Source organism: Marmota marmota, unplaced genomic scaffold, assembly GCF_001458135.2.
Source record: "Marmota marmota marmota unplaced genomic scaffold, marMar, whole genome shotgun sequence".
NCBI classification, from domain to species: domain Eukaryota; kingdom Metazoa; phylum Chordata; class Mammalia; order Rodentia; family Sciuridae; genus Marmota; species Marmota marmota.
This window is the reverse complement of record NW_025999944.1, coordinates 8,021,146-8,041,055: the sequence shown is the minus strand read 5'-3', so window position 1 is coordinate 8,041,055 and position 19,910 is coordinate 8,021,146. Positions and strand designations below refer to the sequence as shown.

General features: G+C 52.2%; 1 protein-coding gene across 2 annotated transcripts in view; it reads right to left on the bottom strand.

The window, feature by feature from the left end:
- Gfra2 (GDNF family receptor alpha 2) overlaps positions 1-19,910 on the bottom strand; it is an 81,293-nt gene that overhangs the window by 48,546 nt on the left and 12,837 nt on the right. For both annotated transcript variants that reach the window (XM_048801636.1, XM_015499528.2), the window contains one exon: positions 2,772-3,126. In XM_048801636.1, the coding sequence (XP_048657593.1) occupies positions 2,772-3,126 (355 nt within the window). The remainder of the gene's footprint in view (positions 1-2,771; positions 3,127-19,910) is intronic.

Sequence of the window (19,910 nt, the reverse complement as noted above, 5' to 3'; positions counted from 1 at the left end):
TCAGTGCACCCACTATATTGTGTCTAGGACTCATGTGGCCCCTCCCGCTTCCCCTCAATCCCAGGGACCCTGAAGCTCAAAGCCTCAGATCAGCACTCCACCAGTGGAGGCCCTTGCTAGCTCCTGCCTTTGAGGGTCTCCATTTCTGCTAACCCTCCTGGGTTGTAGGCACAGGTATATTTCAAATCACCTCCATCAGTCTGCATATAAGGTGCATCGTTTTAATTAAGCAGAAAAGCCCATCATCTCTCCAGGGCTTTCCTGAGCCCGTAGCTAACCCCTGCTCCATCTTGGAACCCCAACAGAGCTTGTTTCCCAGCCAAAGTAGCATTTCCCCTTCAGTGGGCACGCAGTCCAGCTCCTGCACATTGGAAAGCAGCAGTGCCTGCCCCCAGTCCATCTCCAGGCCCCGGCCCCAGCCCTGCTTCCTTCTGAAGAAGGTAGTTTACATCCAATACCTACACTTCTGCCTCTCTGCCACGCCTCAGCCACAGCAACCTGGCTTTCACCACACACACACACACACACACACACGCGCGCGCAGTCTTCAAGACACGGGGGCTTGGCCACTCCCTCCCTCTGAAGCCCCCTTCTCTTTGGTTTCTGGTTGTCCTCCACCCTCCCTGGCCTCCCAGCTCATGCTGCACCTCCTCTACCCCTCTCTTACGCAAGCACTAGTGTTTCCAGTAAGTCTCTGCCCTGGCCGCCCACACCAACAGCTGCATTCCTCACCTGAGCACTGAAAATCCCCAAACCCACAGGCATGTCCAGCTTGGACACTTAGAGTGTTCCACCAACCCGCCTACACCACCCCCTGCTGCAGCTCCCATCACCAACAAGCTGCCCGAGATCCTACTCCTCAGCCATCCCTCCTCCAGCCTTAGGACTGAGTTCCAGACCCACGAGTCCCCCAGATGTTGCTGTGGGAATGTCAACAGTCCACAGGGTCCTCTAATGCTAGGAGTCTAACACCATGAAAGGCTCCATCACTCCATAGTTATTCACCCAGAAAACCCTGCAGAGGCCACCCACTGATGCCCTCAAGAAATGTGGATGGAGGCTCTCACCAGGTACCAGGGTCCAGGTGCAGGAGGAGGTGGAGAGTAAACCAAGCAGAAATGGTTCTTGCCTCCAGGGAACTATCATTCAGTCACCCAGTTCTTTCAAGTCTACCTGCCACTCTCCTCTGAAACACTTGACTTTTCTCCACCCCCACGGTCACTGCCCGAGTCCAGGACAGTATGCCACAGGGGCAAGAAAGTAGTACCACAGGGATGCCAGCTCTGAAATGTGCGCTGTGGGACCTTGGGAAGACACTTTCTCTGTTTTCTCACCTGACAGATAAAGATGATAGCAATGCCGACCTCACAGCCTTGTTGCAAGATTAAATGAGACACGAAGCCTTTACAACAGTGTCCAGAACACAGCCAACAATCTCTAAACACCTGCAACTATCGCAATCCCTGCCAATCCAACAGCCTCCCGGGTATGGCCCACTCCACAAGCACCCACCCCTCCCGTCCCCACGAGCCACTCCCTGTCTCCAGCCCTTTCTGACTGACTCGCCCCTAGACGTCTTTTCTCCATCTCATTTCCCAAGCCTCAATTTAAGGCCAGTGCCCCTCTCTTGTGCTCCCTCCTCTAGAAGACCCCAACCTCATCCCTATGAACTAGGACCACTTCTCTCCTTGTGCTTCCCCACTCCTTGGAGAGCACTGTGTCCGCCTCTGTATACCCAGGCCTTAGAATCATTTTGTCCACAACGGGGGCTGGAGAAACATTTCATAAGAAACAAGAAAAACACAAGAATTGCCAAGAGGCAAATTTCAAGTCACTATAACAACAAACAAAAAGCACTTCCTAATAATTAAGCCACACTTATTAAGCACGTACTGAGTGCCAGGCTCTGTGTTAAGCTTTGGACACATGTAATCCAATGATCATGTCAGATGTGGGTATTTTTATTCCTGTTTCACAGGTAAAGGGATGGAAGCTGAGGAAATCCTTAAAACTTGCTCAAAGTCACGCAGCTAGGAGGTGGTGAACCTCAGAATTTGAACCCAGCATCATTAGACTTCAGAACCCATTTCTCACCCAGCATTAGCTCAGCTCAGATTGCAGTCCACCAGGAGTGGCCTCTTGGGTCCACAAGAGCACCCTCCTCTGCTGGGACCTTAGGTGGGGCTTCCTTTAGAAGTAGAACTAAATTCTCTGAAGGTCCTTCCTTCCAAGACTCCAGGATTCTAGGATTTTAAATCATTAGCTCCTGGGTGGTTCATCTTGGCTTCCTCTGAGGCTGAGCTCTGAGTAGGCAAACAAGAAGCCCAGGTTGAAGCGGGGCATGGCGGCACACGCCTGTCATCCCCACAGCTCAGGAGGCTGAGGCAGAAGGATCGAGAGTTCAAAGCCAGCCTCAGCAAAAGCTGGGTGCTAAGCAACTCAGTGAGACCCTGTCTCTAAATGAAATACAAAATAGGGCTCAGTGGTTGAGTGCCCCTGAGTTCAATCCCTGATACCAAATCAGAAACCCATGTTGAATGAATGAACCAATGAGTGAACGGGGGAGTGGATGACGGATGATGAATGGATCTGTGGATGAACAGAGAAGTGAGGAAAGGGAAAGAATGCACGGCAACGTGTTCTGCACGTGTCCACATTGGCTTTAACCTCAGCCCCTGGCAGTGGACCCCAAGGAATGCAGAGAAGGGGAAAAACCGGGCGGCGACACAGCACCCTCAAGCCAGCGCCCCAGAGGCGCTGAGCGCTCCTACCGGCACAGGTGGTCCGTCCGGCACAGGCTGCGGAGGTCCAGGCAGTTGGGCTTCTCCTTGTCCTCGTAGGAGCAGCTGGGCAGGATGGTTTGCCGGCGGCGCTCGGCACACGCCTGGTCTTGGCAGGAGCAGAAGAGCATGCGGTAGGTATACTCGCTGGGCACCCGGTCGAAGAACTGGCGCAGGGCCTTGTGGCACTTGCGGCGGTTGCAGCGCTCGGTGGGTGAGATCTCGCGGTTGCAGATGGAGATGTAGGAGGAGCGCAGCTTCTTGCAGTTGTCGTTCAGGTTGCAGGCCTTGGCAGCATCCAGGCAATGGTTGCTCTTGGCGCTGACCGCCGGGTCTGCCCCGGTCCCTGGAGGGGAAAGCACAGCACAGGTCAGAGGCCCCGAGATCAGCATGGCTTCCCATGCCCCCTCTGCCTCAGTTTCCTCCTCTGTGAAACCAATCGCTTCACAGGACCCACCTCCTGAGGTCGTGGTAAGAATTGAAGGCGTTAATATCACATCCAGAAATAACTCAGGACAGTGCTGGGCACAGGGTGTGCTGGGCAGCTATTAGGATGACTTAGTCCAAAGTCCTATCTCGAGCATAAAAGGCAAGCAATGAAGTGTGCATGACCATGTTCACCAACGCAGGAATCAGGGTGAGTGGCTCAAGGTCACACAACTAAGGGGACCCTGACTACCCTTGGGAGCACACCTGAGCAGTGCCTCAGGGAAAGGGCACCACTGGCTCTTAGAGGGGCACAGTGCTGGTTAAGGGTCTTCAGCAGCCAGGGCACAAGCAGCCTCCCAACCCCGCCAACTGACCACAGAAACTGCCCCTAGATATTCAAATGCTCCCTCTTATCCAGGGAAATGTGACTGCTACTGCCACCTAAAAAGGAAGCCCTGAGCTGGGAGTCCTGCAGATGTGAGGAGCTCGTGCACCACCAGCCACAGGGCAGGTGTACTGGACTCCACCTCAGTGTAATGAGGTGCCACTGCCCAAATGTCTTGGCACAAAGCAGTATTTCCAGGAATCGCTATGCTGCCTCTGCGGTCCTGCCCCTCCCTACAAGGCTCAGTTGTTCTGAGGAGGCTCATGGCTCAGGACCACCAGACCCTTTCCCGCCAACCAGTTGCCACCTATAGACCACCTCCCATCTGGCCTGTGGACAGGCAGATGGAGAGGGTGGGACTCAGACAGCACATGCCCTCCCGAGAGCCAGGGGACAGATCCTCCATCCCAACCTCTTTATCTTATAGACAAGGAAACTGAAGCCCTGATGGGCAAGGGGCCATCAGGTCACCCAGCACACGGGCAGCAAGACAGAGAGGGAGCCCGATCACCACCTTCACCAGGAAGAACCGCTGGCTTAGGGCTGCAGATTGGCACAGCCTCTCATCCCCTCCTCTCCCATCCTACTGAGGTTTTGGGGGTTTTCCTCTCCCCATGTATGGTCCAGCAATGGCCAAAGGAGGCCGAGCGTTTGCGGCAGACAGCCTGGTGTCAGCTGCTTGGTCATTCCTACTGAGTGCTGTGTTGCCCCAGGCTCACCCTTCCAACTCCTCCCGACAACTCTGCCTGAAAGCCCAACACCCACACCTCAAACCCAGACCCCCAAGGCCACCCTCACCCTGACAGTCTCCCTCATCCTGCTGTGAACAGCTGCACTCTCTAGTACCCAGGGACAAAGCTCTTGACATGTCCTTGACTCTTATTCACACACACCAGAAAGCCCAGAGGCCCAGCCTGCAAGTGTCCAGCGTCCTCCCCTTAACCCACCACTACTGCGACCACAGTCCAAGCTGCCATCACTCTGTGCCTGCAAAAGCCTCCTGCAGGTCCCCTCTTGCCCTCTGCCCCACCCAGGACAGCCTTCTCTCATCACAGTAGCTGGAATGACAACCTTCCGGAACCTACAGCAGACAGGTATCATTCCTGGGGCTCCGAGCCCCCGCTGGCTTCCCCATCTCATTCCAGACCTCAGCATGACCTGCGAGATTCCGTACTTGTGCTGTCCACAAGCACAAGCCACAGATGGCATTGAACTTGAAATGTAGCTGGTACATTTTGAATGTGTACACAAGATTTCAAAATACGAAATTGTGAAAAATTGATAAGGAAAAAAAAGTACCTCACTATTTTTTTTTTTTTTAGAGAGAGAGAGAGAGAATGAATCTTTTCTGTAGATGGACACAACACAATGCCTTTATTTTTATGTGGTGCTGAGAATCGAACCTGGGTCTTGCCTAAGCGCCCTACCGCTGAGCCATAATCCCAGCCTTTTTTTTTTACTTTTGATTACACATTGGAGGGATATATGTTTTGGAGATATGTTAGACAAACGTAGTATTAATCTTGCCCATCTCCCTTCACCTTTTAACATGGTACTGAAACACTTAGAATTCCTTGTCAGCAATGCATATGAGATCTCTTCACCTGCACTGCTTCATGGAACCTGGCCTCCTACTCCCTTCACCCAGCTCACTCTGTTCCAACACTGGCTTCTGTGATCTTCCTGGAACATGCCACTGTGGCCTGGCCTCAGGGCCTTTGCAATTGCTGTTTCCCAGATCTGAAAGGTTCTTCCCTTCTCCCTGTGACCACACAGCAATTTCCCTCATTTGTCTCAGGTCTCTGCTCAAATGTTACCTCATCGGGCAGTCTTCCTTGACCACACTGCACGTAAAAACCACCCCACGCTGCATTCCCTCCCACTCGGATCTATCTTCCCGTGGCACTCAGCAGCACCTGCCACTGTACATGCTCACTCATTTGCTTGTTTGAATCAAATGCAAGCTCCATGAAGGCAGGAGCTGGGTGGGCATGCTGTGCTCGTAGACCATGTGTCCGACACAGGGGTGCTGATCAAGTATTCAATCAGCAAAAGGATAAATGTACTTAGAACAATGTCTACTTTATAGCAAGTCCTCAAAAAAATAGAAGTTTCTAATAGCATTAAGGAAGCAAAACTGACCCGGAGCAGGCCACAGGGATCACTACAAGACCATGGGTAATCAAGTATCAATGTGGGGCCAGAAGCAGCTCAGAGTGAAGGCTGGGGGATGACTGATGGAAGGAGACTGAGTCACTCTCCCCAACACCTGGCTGGCCAGCAGCCCTACAAAGACAGGAAAGGAAAAGTTCCTCTACCTTGTTGGAAAAATAAAGGGGGCAGTGGTGGTGCAACCAGACAATAGAATATCATTCAGTAATAAAAGGAAATGAGCTACCGAGCCATGAAAAGACATGGAGGCGGTTCACAGACCATAAGCCAAACATGCGATTCCAACTATATGACATTTTGGAAAAGGGAAAACACCAGAGTCAGGAAAAAAAAAAAAAAGTGGTCATTAGGACTCAGGGGAAAGAAGAAGATGATGAACATGTGAAGAACAGAGGCTTTTTTGTTTTTTTGTTTTGAGGAGGTTTTTTGGCATCAAGGATTGAACTCTGGGGTGCTTACCCACTAGGCCATATCCCCAGCCGTTTTTTATATTTTAGAGACAAGGTCTCGCTGGGTTGCTTAGGGCCTTGCTAAGTTGCTGAGGCTGGCTTTGAACCTGCGATCCTCCTGCTTCAGCCCGCGGGCAGCACAGAATGTTTTTAGGGCAATAAAACAACACTGTAATGGTGGGAACATGTCATTGTGCATTTGTCCAAAGCCATGGGACGGACACCACCAAGCGTGAACCCAATGTCAGCTATGGGCTGCTGGTGGTAATGGCGTGGGGCCGTAGGGTCATCAGCTCTAACAGACACACTGGGGATGTGGATCATGGAGAGGCTGTGTGCATTTAGGGGCAGGAAGCAAATGGGAACTCTCTTTACCTGGTCTCAATTTTGCTGAGAACCAAAAACACTCCAAAAAAGAGTTGAGGGAAATTCAGACCAAAAAGGAGTCAATGATTGTTTTCTTAATCCTAACATCATATATCTTTATTGAGGACTTACTATGTGCTAGACAGTCCACACGAAACCCTGCATGAAATCCAGCTGAGGACAGAGGAGCAGCTGGAGCCAATACTAATGCTAAGCTCTGAGTTGAAGAAGTCGGGGTACAGAGCACCCACCTGGAGCTGGGGAGTGGTGGACAGAGCAATGCTTCTGCTCAGAAAGAGTCAGAGAGCAGGAAGGGCCCCGGCAGAGGGGACCCAGGGGCAGAGGTTGGGAGGAGCAGAAAGCAATTCATTATGCCTGGCAACGGAAGCCCAGAATGCTGGAGAGCCAGGCAAGAGACTCGGGGCCACGCTGGGGCATTTGAGCTGCCATCAGACCATTCCGTGTGGCCAGGCAAGGACCCAAGGACGCCTGTCAACACCAAGCCCTCTGTGCAGGGTTCTCCCAGACCAGCGGCTCCATGCACCTGTCACATGCCGGCTGGCAGTAGGGAGGGAAGAGCACGGAGGCCTGGGGCTGAGGTGGAGGCAAGACAAGGAGGGACTCCGCGGAGGATCAGGCGACGACCGCAAGCAGAACAGCAGCTAATTTAGGCCTGTGGCTGCTTCTGGGCTCCCCAGGTGCTCTGTTCCCGCTCCTCTCAGCATGTTCCTGAGCTAATGCCAGTGTAATTACAGCCTCAGTGGCTTCCATTTGGAGCCTGAATAGTGAAAGCATTTGCTAGGGGGGGTGGGAAATGTAAACCCCTGGGCCCGAACTTGGTAAATTTCCTAGAAAAAAAGAAAAGAAAGAAAGAAAGAAATGTGGCAACACCAACAGCCACCAGGAAAGATGGCCCTCTGATCCTGCAGGTGAGAACCCCAGGATGGGGCCGTGCTGCACTATGGAGAAAGACCCCACCTCCGCCAGCTTCTCTCCAAGCAAGACGCCCATCCAGCTTCACCAGGAGCCCGTCAGTCAGGACAGGGCTCAGCACGCACAGGTGCACACACACACCGTGGAGAGCTCATCCCCAGCACAGCCTCCCCCGCCCAGCCCTCCCACTGCCTTTCTACCCACCCGAAGGCTCCTGGCCCTCACTGGGCAGAAAGGAGTGGGAGATTCCAAGGCAGCTCGCCCTCCAGGACCCCTGCTGCTCCTCAGCCAGCGCTTCAGGCTCAGCCCAAAGCCAAAAGGTGCCCAGGGCAGGGATGAGGATGCCAGAACCTTAGGCCTCTCTCGCTCCCCACCCCTGCCCACTGCAGAGAACTGAGGGACTTGGGAGCTGGAAATACACGCCAGGCCTGGCTGACCTAGGACAGCCTGTCCCCGGCACATGTTGCCACTTGGCCCTGGTGGGTCGCCCAGGCCTGCAGAGAAGAGCAGAGATGGGCCAAGTGGTAAATGGCAACAGCTGCCCAAGAGAGGCGACAAGGGATTTAATGACCCTTGGCACTTTCCAAAACCTCAGCAAATTCATCCTGCCAGCCTCAGCCCCGGGGACATGTCCTAGCTTCTTTATCCCCTTCTTTTCTCATCCCTCTGTGAAAGCCAGGCGAGGGGACCACAGCCACTTGCACAGGGGCAGGAGGGGCTTCACAACAGAGGCTCCCAGTCAGCCTCCTGGCACCCCTCCCCGCATCCCTGCCCACACCCTGGCTGGCCAAGTCCATCTCATCTCTTCTCCCTGGGGGTACTGCTCTGAGCCAATGGCTCATCAGCAGCACTGGGCTGTCCCCAGACAGTGGGGCATCCAGGCCAGGGGACCTGTGAGCATCCTTCAGATTGATATTCTCTAAATAGCTGTTGGACATGTATAAAGCTGGGCTGATCAAACCTCAGTTACCCAGTATCACCAATATAATTTGGGCCCTGTTTACCATACCACCTGTGTGAATATTGAATTGATCTTCTTTAAATCCCTGAATTCTTAAATGAATTTTTAAAAATTTCCCTGACTCGCTTGTTAAATTTTAGATTTATCCCAAATGATAACATCACCATTTGCTCTGGATTCTTCTAGCACATTAAAAGGCACTGCTCTTGAAATTAAAAATGTTTTTTTCCACACGCATCTCACACTCCAGCAGCCACTGTGTGTGCTCAAAGAAAATGGCTCACCTAGAGAGAGGAGCTCCAACTCTGGTGCACCTGTGACTCTCTGGCCCTAAGCAGGACCTGCCGCGTCAGGCACTTTGTGGCTGGCACCCAGGCACGAAATTTCACAAGCTCCCCATTATTTGGAAGCCACCTTCCAAAGCATAAGAACCAGCACCTAGAGGTGAGGCTGAGCCGCCCATGGCCCATTTGTGGACATACCCACCCACCCACCCACCCAGCACACAGTTTACCAGACCCACCCCCAACAGAAGGTGGCCTGTGACCCTCTGCTGTCATCTAGCATGTTCTCTGTGGGATTTTCATTCCCCCTGCCCATCTCTCTGTTCCCAACTCATCCAGATAGACTTTCCAACCACAAAGGGGCCTCTCCCTGCAGGAATGGAAGCAAGAGGGTCACTGTTCTATAATACTCCCAAGCCAATGGGGGACCCATATGTCTCACCGTCCCTTCTTGCCCTTCCAGGAAACTGACAGCTGGTCCCTTGCTCCTAGACCCTATTTGCCGCTCTGCCATGTCTGCCCCTGAGCCCTTCCTGAGTCCTCCGGCCAGGCTGTATGGCTCTGCCACTCAAGTGGGGGGTCAGAGAACCTGGGTCCTAACCCTGTATCCATTCTCCTGGTTATTCAAGACTCCAGGGAAACCCCTACCCCTCTCAAGGTCTGGGTCTCATTTCTTCTCATGAAAATTGATGGGTTTTGAACCATATGATCTTTCACATTTGGTGACTCTCCTGCCTACACACCAGGATGAGATGTTGAGGAGTGGAGGGCCTGGGAGAGCACCCCTGTCCCATTGGGTTCCTGTGGGCAGGAACCACACATCAACCACGGCAGACTCAAAGGAATCTACCTGCTCCTGTGCAAACACCACCGTATGTATGTGTGTGTGTGTGTGCGTGCACACACACACACACACACACACACAGGCTCCTGACCACACCACAAACAGCCATGGCCCTGCAGTTAGCAGTCGATCCAGCAGCTGTCAGTCACCAAATATTTCTATGACAATATGCCAGGCCCTAGAAATCTAGCTGTGAACAAGAAAGACATAATCCCTACTCTACAGGGGCTTTTCTTCCTGTGTGAGTCTGGTAATAAACACACAAATACATGAAATAATTTAAGGTTGATAAGTGCAATGAATAGGATAAGGAAATTCAGGGCACAAAGAGAGGAAGTGATGTTGAACTGAGATACAATGATGGGCAGGAGTGACACACACACATGAAAAAAGTCAAATATGCTGGGCACAGAGGCACACACCTGTAATTCCAGCACCTCAGAAGGCTGAGGTAGGAGGATCACAAGTTCAAGGCCAGCCTCAGCATCTTAGCAAGGCCTAAGCAACTTAGCAAGAATCTGTCTCTAAATAAAGTATTTTTAAAAGGGCTGGGGATGTGGCTCAGTGGTTAAGCACCCTTGGTTTTGATCCCCAGTAACAACAACAACAAAAAAAAATCCAATGTAAGGAAATTCCCAGCAGAAAGAAGAGCAGGTGCATAAGAGACAGGAATGAGCTTGGCATATTCCCTGTCAAAAAAAAAAAAAAAAAACTATGATGGCTGGAATTTCCCAAACAAGGCAAAAGTTAGAAAAGAAGTCAGAGGCACCATCAGGGGACAGCCACAACACCTTGCAGGACAGGATAAGAGCTTTAGGTTTTGCTCTAAAATAATAAGCACTTGGAGAGCATAACCACAGGAGCTCATTTGCCATCATAGAGAAGACAGAATACCCATGGAGTCGGGAGAGGGGTAAGGAGAAGATGAGGAACAGGCTGCTGCAGTAGCAGGTGCAGAGGTGGAGGTTTGGGTGGGGTGGTCACCCCACAGAGATGGCAAGAAGTGAGGCCATTCTGCATGTAACTTAGGGATAACACTAACGAGATTGGCTAGATGCTGAGTGGGAGGAGAGAGAACTCTCAAGGAAGATTCCTGGGTTGGGGCACTAAGCACCAGATGGATGGTGACAGCATTTCATGAAACAGGAAAACCTCCGAAGGACGGGCAGGACCAAATGGACAGTTCTGATCTGAATCTGGTAAGTGCACCAGGCCCAAAGGTGTCCAGGTGAGATGGTGACAAGGCCAAGAATCTGCAGGCTAAAGTTAGGAGATGACCTGGGCTAGAGATACCGGACCGGCGTAACTGACATGAGAGGCTCCTTAAAGCCACTTAACTCAACAAAGTCACCTAGATTGAGGTGAAAATAAAGAAGAGAAAAGAACCCAAGACAGATCCCTGGGGTGCGGATGAGTAGAGACTAGGAAGAGTGGACCTTGAGTTGGAGGAAAATCAAGAGGTGTTGGTTTCATGGAATTGAAGACAAAGAGTTTCCCAAAGGAAGAAGGATGATGGTCAACTGAAGCCAAATAATTGGGGGTGTATTAGCAATGAAATGTAGACTAAGCCAACTCCCCCAGGGTGGAATGGAAGGCAGGAAGAACAGGAAGCAAGAGGGAGAGGCCAGAAGAGACCTCCAGGCCCAGCCTTCCCTGTGGGGTTGCAACCACCCAGGCACCACCCCGACACGTCTCACCCTCAGGGACCTTCAACCTCGGATGCACTTTTACAAGCAGCACTTACTGAGCTCCCCCCATGGGTCAGGCGCTGATGGAGAGATGAGCAAAAGCAGCAGGCTCCTGCCTGCCCAGAGCTTACAGTCCAGTGAAGGGAGAGCCCAGAACCAAGCAAGCAAATGCCCAGATCACCCTGAAGCTGGGGCTACTGGTTAAGAGTGCAGACTCTGTCCCAGCAGTGGCTTGGGAGATGAAGGACCACCAGGGGCTGGGCCACTGACTGGCAGAGCAAGAGCCCACAGGTTATGTATGTAACTTCTTGAGCCTCATCTGCAAACTGGGACATGACACCCACCCGCCTACACACAGGGCTACACAAGGATTGGACAGGTCGATGTGGATGAAAACGCCAGCCTTGGCCTGGGTGTAATGGGTGTCCCCAGAAGGCCCATATACTAAAGGCTTGGTCCCCAGGGTGGAACTATTGGGAGGTCTGGGAACCTTAGGAGGTGGGGCTTTGTGCGAGGTCCATAGCTCATTGAGGTCATGCTCTTGGAAGGTAGTTCTCAAGAGAGAATAGTCACCAAAGTCTGAGTCTGGTCCACCCACTCCTGGTTCAGGTTCAAGATGTTTGCTCCCATACCTACTCCCTCCATGATGGGTGACCAATGGGGCTCCTAATCTTTGACTGAATTTCCAAAACTGTGAACTAAATAAGCCTTTTATCTTGGTAAATTAGCTGTCTCAGGTCATTCACTGTGGCCATGAACAGATAACTAACACAATGTCTCTCAAAGATTCCACATCACGGTGCATATGCAATAAAAACTTGTTAAAAAAAAAATGTCCCCTGGTTAGAAAGATCCTTCCTCCCATCTCTCCATTCCTGCCCTGCTCATAGAAAGGGCCAGACCTTGTGCTCCAGCTTCCGCACACCATGCCCTTAAAAGAAAAGAGTTCGAAGTCTCTCCCTCATGAGCAAGAGGAGGGCTCCTGACCTCGTCTTTTCCATCCCAGAAGCCTGCTTGAACGGGACTACAGCACCTTCTCAATTCTGGGCTCTGCTCTTGTGGGAGTGGTGGGCCGGATTTCCTTAGCAACTAGCGAGAAGTACCTCAGCTTCTCCAAGATGACAGGACCAATACCATTGCCTCAACTCCCTGTCCTCTCAGGTAAGTCCAGAGACTCAGAGGGACCCAAACTCCTATCCCCGACTGCTCTGTGTGTCCCGGGCCCTATGCTCCTCAAACCTGCCCTGGAAATCCCAGTGCGACCCCAGCCCTTTCTATCTCAACCCTTCTCTGAACTTCCCCTCACCTCAACAGCCCCATGGCAACACCGCAGTCACCCCAAGCATTCTCCAAGGGAAGCTGGATTTTTGGAAGCCAGCCAAACCACCAAAAATCAATTTGATGAATGGAAAACTCACTGAAAATCAATGAAAAAAATCAATTTTGATGCTTTTGAATATTATTTTATATTTCGTCAACTTTTAACCATGTTTAAAATTCTTTCTCCAATTCTTCAAAAAGGCAGATGATTCTTAATTTTGTGGTTCTCACAATTAGAAATTTAAGTGCCATCCTTTCGCAGTTGAAGGTACATTTTCAGCCACATGTGAATCCCCTGTTTCTTTGACATATAGTTTTGGGGTTGGAGGGACTGATTTAGGGACTTTGCCATTCTCACACCAGTCCCCACAATGGCGTGTCAGTTTTAATTTTGTATTTGGTAACAAGTAAAAACCAAAATTGAGGCATATCAAATTGATGTGACTAACCTAAATCTTTCCTTGACATTTTTCATTCTGTGGTGAGTGATTGTAGGATTTGGGACAACAATCAGAAGAGAAAATTTTGTTACTGACTATGAAATACACTTTTCTCATAAGAAGTCTATATTGACTCATGACACTTAGATTTTTTTAAAAAAAAATCAAAAGGAAAAAAAAACTCAATATATCTTAAAACACAGTCACAAAGAACATCTGCAAAAACCTTCCAAAGACGTGAAACCCATTCAGTATGAATTTCTAAAAACTTTTTAAATAATTCCAAAATGGAGTTGAGTAAAAGTCGATGCATTTGGCAAAATTAGCAACTAAATCATTTAACACACTAATGACAGAAAGGGCCACTGGGGAGCTCGTGCAGAGCCGACCTTCAAGCCCATAAGGTAAGAGAGAGTCCCTTCTCCTCCCCACTTCGTGCCATCTGTCTTGATGCGAAGGTCATGCCACCAGTCCACCGCCCCACTCCCCTGTGGGGCTATCCCTACCAACCCACCATTCCTGTGGGGAGCAGTCTCACACCTGGCTCACCCTACCCTTGCTCCCACCCACCCACCATGGCCTTCCTGCTCATCTGTCTCCCACTTCTGGTGATCTCCTCCTAGCCCTGGCTCCTCAGGGCTGTGGTGGTCATGTTCTTGGCCTTCATAACATCCATACCAAACGTCTCAACCTCAGACCACCATCTATCTCCTTACCGCCCGGATCCCTCTCTGGAACTCCTACTCCAGCAATTTCTCAACCTCCCCCAGACCCTGACCCACTGGCCCAACACTTGTTCTCCCTCAACCATCCCATACCCTGTCCTTACGCCCTCCTCCCCCAGCCCAGACTTCCTGGCCTCCAGGAAAACACCCTGACCTCCAACAACCCTGGGGAAGCCTAACCACCCTTCAAGCAGCTGACTGTCACCCGGAAACACACACAAACAGGATGAATGGTCTCATCTTAAATCCTTGCCCTCAAGCCTCAAATGCTTTAAAATGACCATTTATTCTTCTCCTGTCTCAGTCTCCCTAGACTGTCTCTCCCACCCAATTATACTGCCTTAGTATCTGTGGGCTGCTATAACAAAAACACTACAGATAGGGTGGCTTGTAAATAACAGAAGTTTACTTCTTACTTCTTTTTCAGCCTCCAGAACTACAGATTCTGTGTCTGGTGAGGGCTCAATTTCTGGCTCATGGACAGCCCTCTTTTCTGCATCCTCTGTGGTCAGAAAGGGCAAGGAAGCTCTCTGGGCCTCTTTCCTAAGGGCACTAATCCCATTCATGAGAGCTCTGTCCTCATGACCTGATCAGCTTCCAAAGATTCCATCTTCTAATGCCCTCACATCAGGAGTTAGGATTTCAAAATACGAATTTGGGGGCAACACTAACATTCAGACCACAGCAAGCTGCCGTAGACAGAAAAGTCCTAGAGAAATCCCCTCACCTTCCCACTCAGCATCAACCAAACCATCTCACATATGGTCCAGAAAGAGGAGATGATGCTCCACGCCAGGTTCGGCTGAATGGCCAAGTACGAGAAGCTTGGGTCATGCCTTCTCTCTGTCATTAGGGGGTGAAGTCTGCCCTGCCTCTTGTACTCCAGTGCACCACGTGGACCATCCCCCTGCACTGTTCAAGGGCATCCCTCCTGACACCACCCTTCCCCTCTTATGCCCTTCAATTTCTCCGTGAGAGACTCACGGACCATTCCCAATAGCACAGAATTGTGCCACCATTACTGCCCACCACAAAACAGAGCAAAACCGAAACCAAGACCACTCCCCCTAGACCACTAACCCCCAGCCCCTATTTGGCTGCTCTCATTCGTATTAAAGCTTGAAAGGGCATCTCTGGTTGCTCTTATAACCTGCTCACCACACGTTCTCTCCTGCAAACTCCCCAGACTGACCTTTCACCCCGCCCTCCTCAAGGACGAGGTCCCCAGACCACCACTGCCCCACGTGCCGAGTCAGATGGTAGCTCCTCCAAGCTTCTCCTACTTGGCACCGGGCATGGACGGTCACTTCCTTTCTCTTGAAACTCGTGCCTGTCTCAGCTTCCCAGATGTTCCCCTCTCACCCTCATCTTAGCCTTCTTCTTGGAAAGCCCCAGCCTCCCTCTGCTCTCTGGCTAGACACTGTCCCTCAGTGACCTCATGCTTCCAAGCCTTAAAATACCATCTATATGCTAATGACTCTCTGCATATCAACCCTGACCTTGGCATTTCCAGGTGGAGGTCTATTTGACATCTCAACCCGAACATGGCCTAAACCAAACTCTTGATTTCTACCTGCTCCACCCCGAATCTGTCCCTCCCCTCATCTTCTCCCTCCTAGTAAGTGGCCGCATCATTGTTGTTCCAGCCAGAAATCAGAGTTACCCATAATTCCAGCTCAGCATCCTCTCAGCTCTGCTCCCAGAACATATCCCAAGTCCACACATTCTCTCCATCTCTTCCCTGACCACCCCTCACCTGGACCCTGCAATGGCCTCTTCAATGGGGTTTTCGTTCTCCCTGTGATCCATTCTCCCATAGCACAAGAGTATCTTCCAAAGGCATAAATCACACGGTGCTGTCCAAATGTCTCGAACCTCCCGATGGTTTCTGATCACTCTTAAAATCCAAACTCCTGCCTTGACCTGCAGCAGCTCGGTGATCCAGCCCCACCTACCCCGACGTCCACCTCCAATGCTGCTCCCTGAATCCCACCATGGCCCCCTCATCTCCCACCTCCATGCACGGGTCCCCACCTGGGGTCCTTCCATAGCTGTTTAAACTCAGCCACTTCCCTGATCTTCCCAAGGTTGGACCCTCTTGTGCATCAGAGTTTGCATTCCCAGTCCCCTCATCCCATCACCTAGTTTCATCTCTGCTTGGTGTCCCTCACTATCTCACATCTTCTTTGGGAATCTGTCCACTGGCTCATGTTCTATTCTGTCTCCAGCTCATAGAACACTGGCCCCATAAGAACAACAGACTCCTTTGTTTTGGTCACCCATATGTCCTCAGCACCTGGAATAGGGCATGGCCACCAAGGATGCTTGGTGGCTGGAGATGAGTTCTCACACTCAGTCCTCTTGCAGGGAGGGCACCAAGCCCCCGGAGTTCACGGACACAGCCTCTAGACAAGGACGCCCCACACTGCACATCAAAGTCAAGTGTGCTCACTATTTCTGTGAATCAGGCTGCAATGGCCCTCTATCCTCTGACACTCCTCAGTATCCATGTCTGGACCACTCCTCCCAGAACTATCCAAGGACACAAGAAGAGGGACTAGGGAAATGAACATGGTAGGGGACCAGTTGTTTCCCTGTGGGGTGACAATGAAGATTCTGTTCCAACCAGGGGGGCAAATGGCTTCTCCCTCTGTCTTTCCACTCAGGCCTTCCCCTTTCTTTCTTCTCTTCCTTTCCTTTTATGGGAAGGGAAAGAATGGCAGACAGAGGCCACTGCCCAAAACCTACAGTCACTCACACACACGTCACATGCACACACACACTGACACACACCATCCCACACACAAACCGTCACACTTCCACAAACCATCTCACACACACCACCCCGCAAGCACACTGACACACAGGCTCCACGTACACTCACACCTATAGCACACACACACACACTGCCCCCCATACCACTATGCACACACACCTCCCACACACACTCCATCTAGTGCACACACCTATGCACACACACCATCCATACATCGCCTACTACACACTACCTTCTACACACATGCACACTTTCACGCTGAGCCCTCTCCCGGCTGTGGTCCCTTCTCTGCACACCCCTGGGGTTAGAGGAGTGTGCGGACAGAGGCGGTGCATGATGCAGGGGCCTCCATCCTGTGCTTCCGGCAGGACAGCAGTGAGCAGCTGAGCCGGGAGCATGCTCAGGAGCGCAGAATGCTGCCAGCCCAGGAGCTGGGGAGACAGCCAGCACAGCCAGGAAGCGCTGGCCAGCACCTGGCCGGACCCCATCACACACAGAGGGGGAAGCCACAGGGGGACAATGCAACTGAAGAGAACCAGGAAATCCCCTCACCCCAAAATCTCGCCCCACCCCTTGCACCTGGAATTCTACCATGAGAAAGGCTCTCTTTGGGGTCAAACCTGTTCTCCAGGGGTCCTACAACATCACAATTTCTTCCTTGGACACAAAGGCAACTAAAGATGAAGTCACCAATGCTGCTCACACTGGGGTGTGAGCAGACCCTGCTACCCACTGACAGGAGCCCACGGTCCTGCTTTTAAGGGAGAGAAAGAACAGAAATGGAAGAGGGGAGGTGAAGAGCTGCTCAGCTCCTCGGCTCCGGGGGCCGGGGGCGGGGGGGAGCTGACTCCCTCCCCATCACCATCAGGGTGGCCACAGCGGCTTGGACTTCACCTGGCCCCAGTCCCCTCAGACAGCCCATAGCCCCTCCCTGCCTGCCTGCCCCTGGCCAGCGGAGGAGTCCTCCCCAAAAGGGGAGGTGCAGGAGGTGACTGAGCTGCAGCTAAAGCCCAATTGTGGTTGACACTCAGAGTGTCTGACAGCTGTTAGGAGAAGAATGTGATTTTGAAATTTAAATAACACACTTCTGCATTCGGCTCAGGGAACAACCTGAGGATAAGCAGTTTATCGCCTGAGCCACCATGAAGGGGGACAGGAGAAGGGCTGTCTGCTCCTCCAGCTCCTCCTGCTGCTTCCCGCTTGGCTGCCTCACAAGGGCCTCTGACGGGCACAGCCCAGCCTCCTGGACGTTGAAGCCCACTCTCTCCAGCCCTCGGCACAGTCGGGGGAGGGGGGCATGCAGAGGCAAAGCCAGGGCCCCTGCCTCAGTGGGGCCAGGGGCTCCGAGGGCAGGCCAAGGAGAGCAAGGGGCTTCCCTAAGCATCCAGGAGCCAAGCCGGGCCCAAGCCTCTCCCCAGCTCCAGAAGGCCACTGAGTAGCTTTCCCAGGACACTGACTCTTGAGTCCAAGGGCACGTCCCTCCCTGCTCCAAGGCAGCCCAGTCCCTCCCTGGGCCCAAGCCCCTCACCCAAGCACTCATCTTGAGCTCTGTCGGGAATAAGTCCTGGGAGGGAGCCACAAAGGAGGAACCCCCGAGAGGCCACCCCCCTACCTGCCACAAGAGACACTATTCACTGTCCCCTCATCACCCCAAGCTCAGCCAGGCCTCCCAGCGGTGATGCCACCTAGAACATGCTCCCCAGCTCCCACTTCCTCCTCCCCCCCCCAGCGCTGCTGGCTGCCACCTGCCCTGCACTCTTATGGTGTCACCTGGTCTACACCACACGGACAATAAACCACCTCAGGGCATCCCGATGGGTGTCTGTCTCCCCTGCCTGATAATCAGGATAAGGGACTGATGCTTCACAGCAATGGCCGGTGCCATCCCCAGAACACTCCATGGGGACTAAACAAAGCACTCCTCCCAGCCCCAATGGCCTCCCGCACGAGCACTTCCTGCACCCCAGCAGAGTCTACCACGCCCCAGAGCGCACACGCACCTCACAGCGGCTTGGACTTCACAGTTACTTCTTCCTACGAAGGTCAAACACTCCCACAAAGCCATTCGCTCCCTCCAGTCCCCAGACGGTGACCCCAATTACCACCATCTAGGGAGCTCCTAGGCACCGGTACTATGTGCACAGCTGCCCCTATGTCACTGCCCGTCCCTGCTGGGCAGCTGAACTGCTGCATCTCACAGGGAGAAGAATGAGGTTCAGTGACACTGAGGTCACACAGTCAGGACGGCAAGGCCAGGATTCAAGACAAGGACTAGCTGGCCTCAAAGTCCACAACCCATCCGCGGCTCTAGGACCCTCTGTGCACATGTGTGAGGTTCAAAGGACAGTGTGGGACACCAAGGAGATACAGAGAAGACTGAACACCCCAGACAGAGCCGCACCACAGTCACACACATGCCACAACACCCAGGAGTGAACACCAGGAGGGAGGACACCAAACCACGGCATGGGACAGAGGGTGGTGCTCACTTCTTAGAGGACCATATGCAAGTCTCCTTGGCAAGGGGCAGGACTGAAGGACTAGCTCCCTCCTCTCTTGAATTCCCAAAAAAGAGATCACTGGAGCCACCACTCCCTTGACTCCATCCAAGCAACACGGCCCAACTCAGGTTTGCTGGCCAGTCAAGGTAGACCTTGCCCCATCTTCCAGCTCAATCTACAAAAGGCCACCAAGCTCAAGCCTCGCACTAGCCTCTGTCCACACCCAGTCACAACAAGGTCATCCCTGCTTGAGATTCCTCCAGACTTTGGAGTCCTACTGTCCTCTAAAAATCACCCAGTCACCTCCACCAAGAACTAACCTGAAGTTGAAGTCAGCGTACGTCACCAAGAAGCATGCAGCCATTTCCCAAATGCTAAGTTCCAGGCCAGCCCTGCCTGCCACCATCTCCCACTGACTTAGGAGAAATTATTCTATGATAATGTTTAAGTAGCTAACATACCTTTCCTGCAAAATGCCCAGCACTGGGTCAAGCAATTACCCACATTATCTCATTTAGTCCTCACCTAAACCCTCAAAGACAGGTGTTTCTGCCACCCCTGTGCTGGGCAAGAGGAAAGTGGGGCACAGAGGTGAATCACTTGCCTAAGGTATGCACCAAGCAATTGGGTATTAAACCTCACCTACATCTGTCCCATCTCTCTGGGCCTCAGTTTACCATCAGGTGAAGGGTTGGGCCTACCTGATCCCTCAGTTTCCTTCCAACTACAGAAAGAAAACAAGAAGGTACTCCATCAATGTGCTCCACGCCTGAGCCTTGAGCAAGGTTGGGATCATAATGCATAATGCCCACCTGGCAGGCCCTGGGTTCAGCCATGGGTTAGCTAGTCCTGAGGCC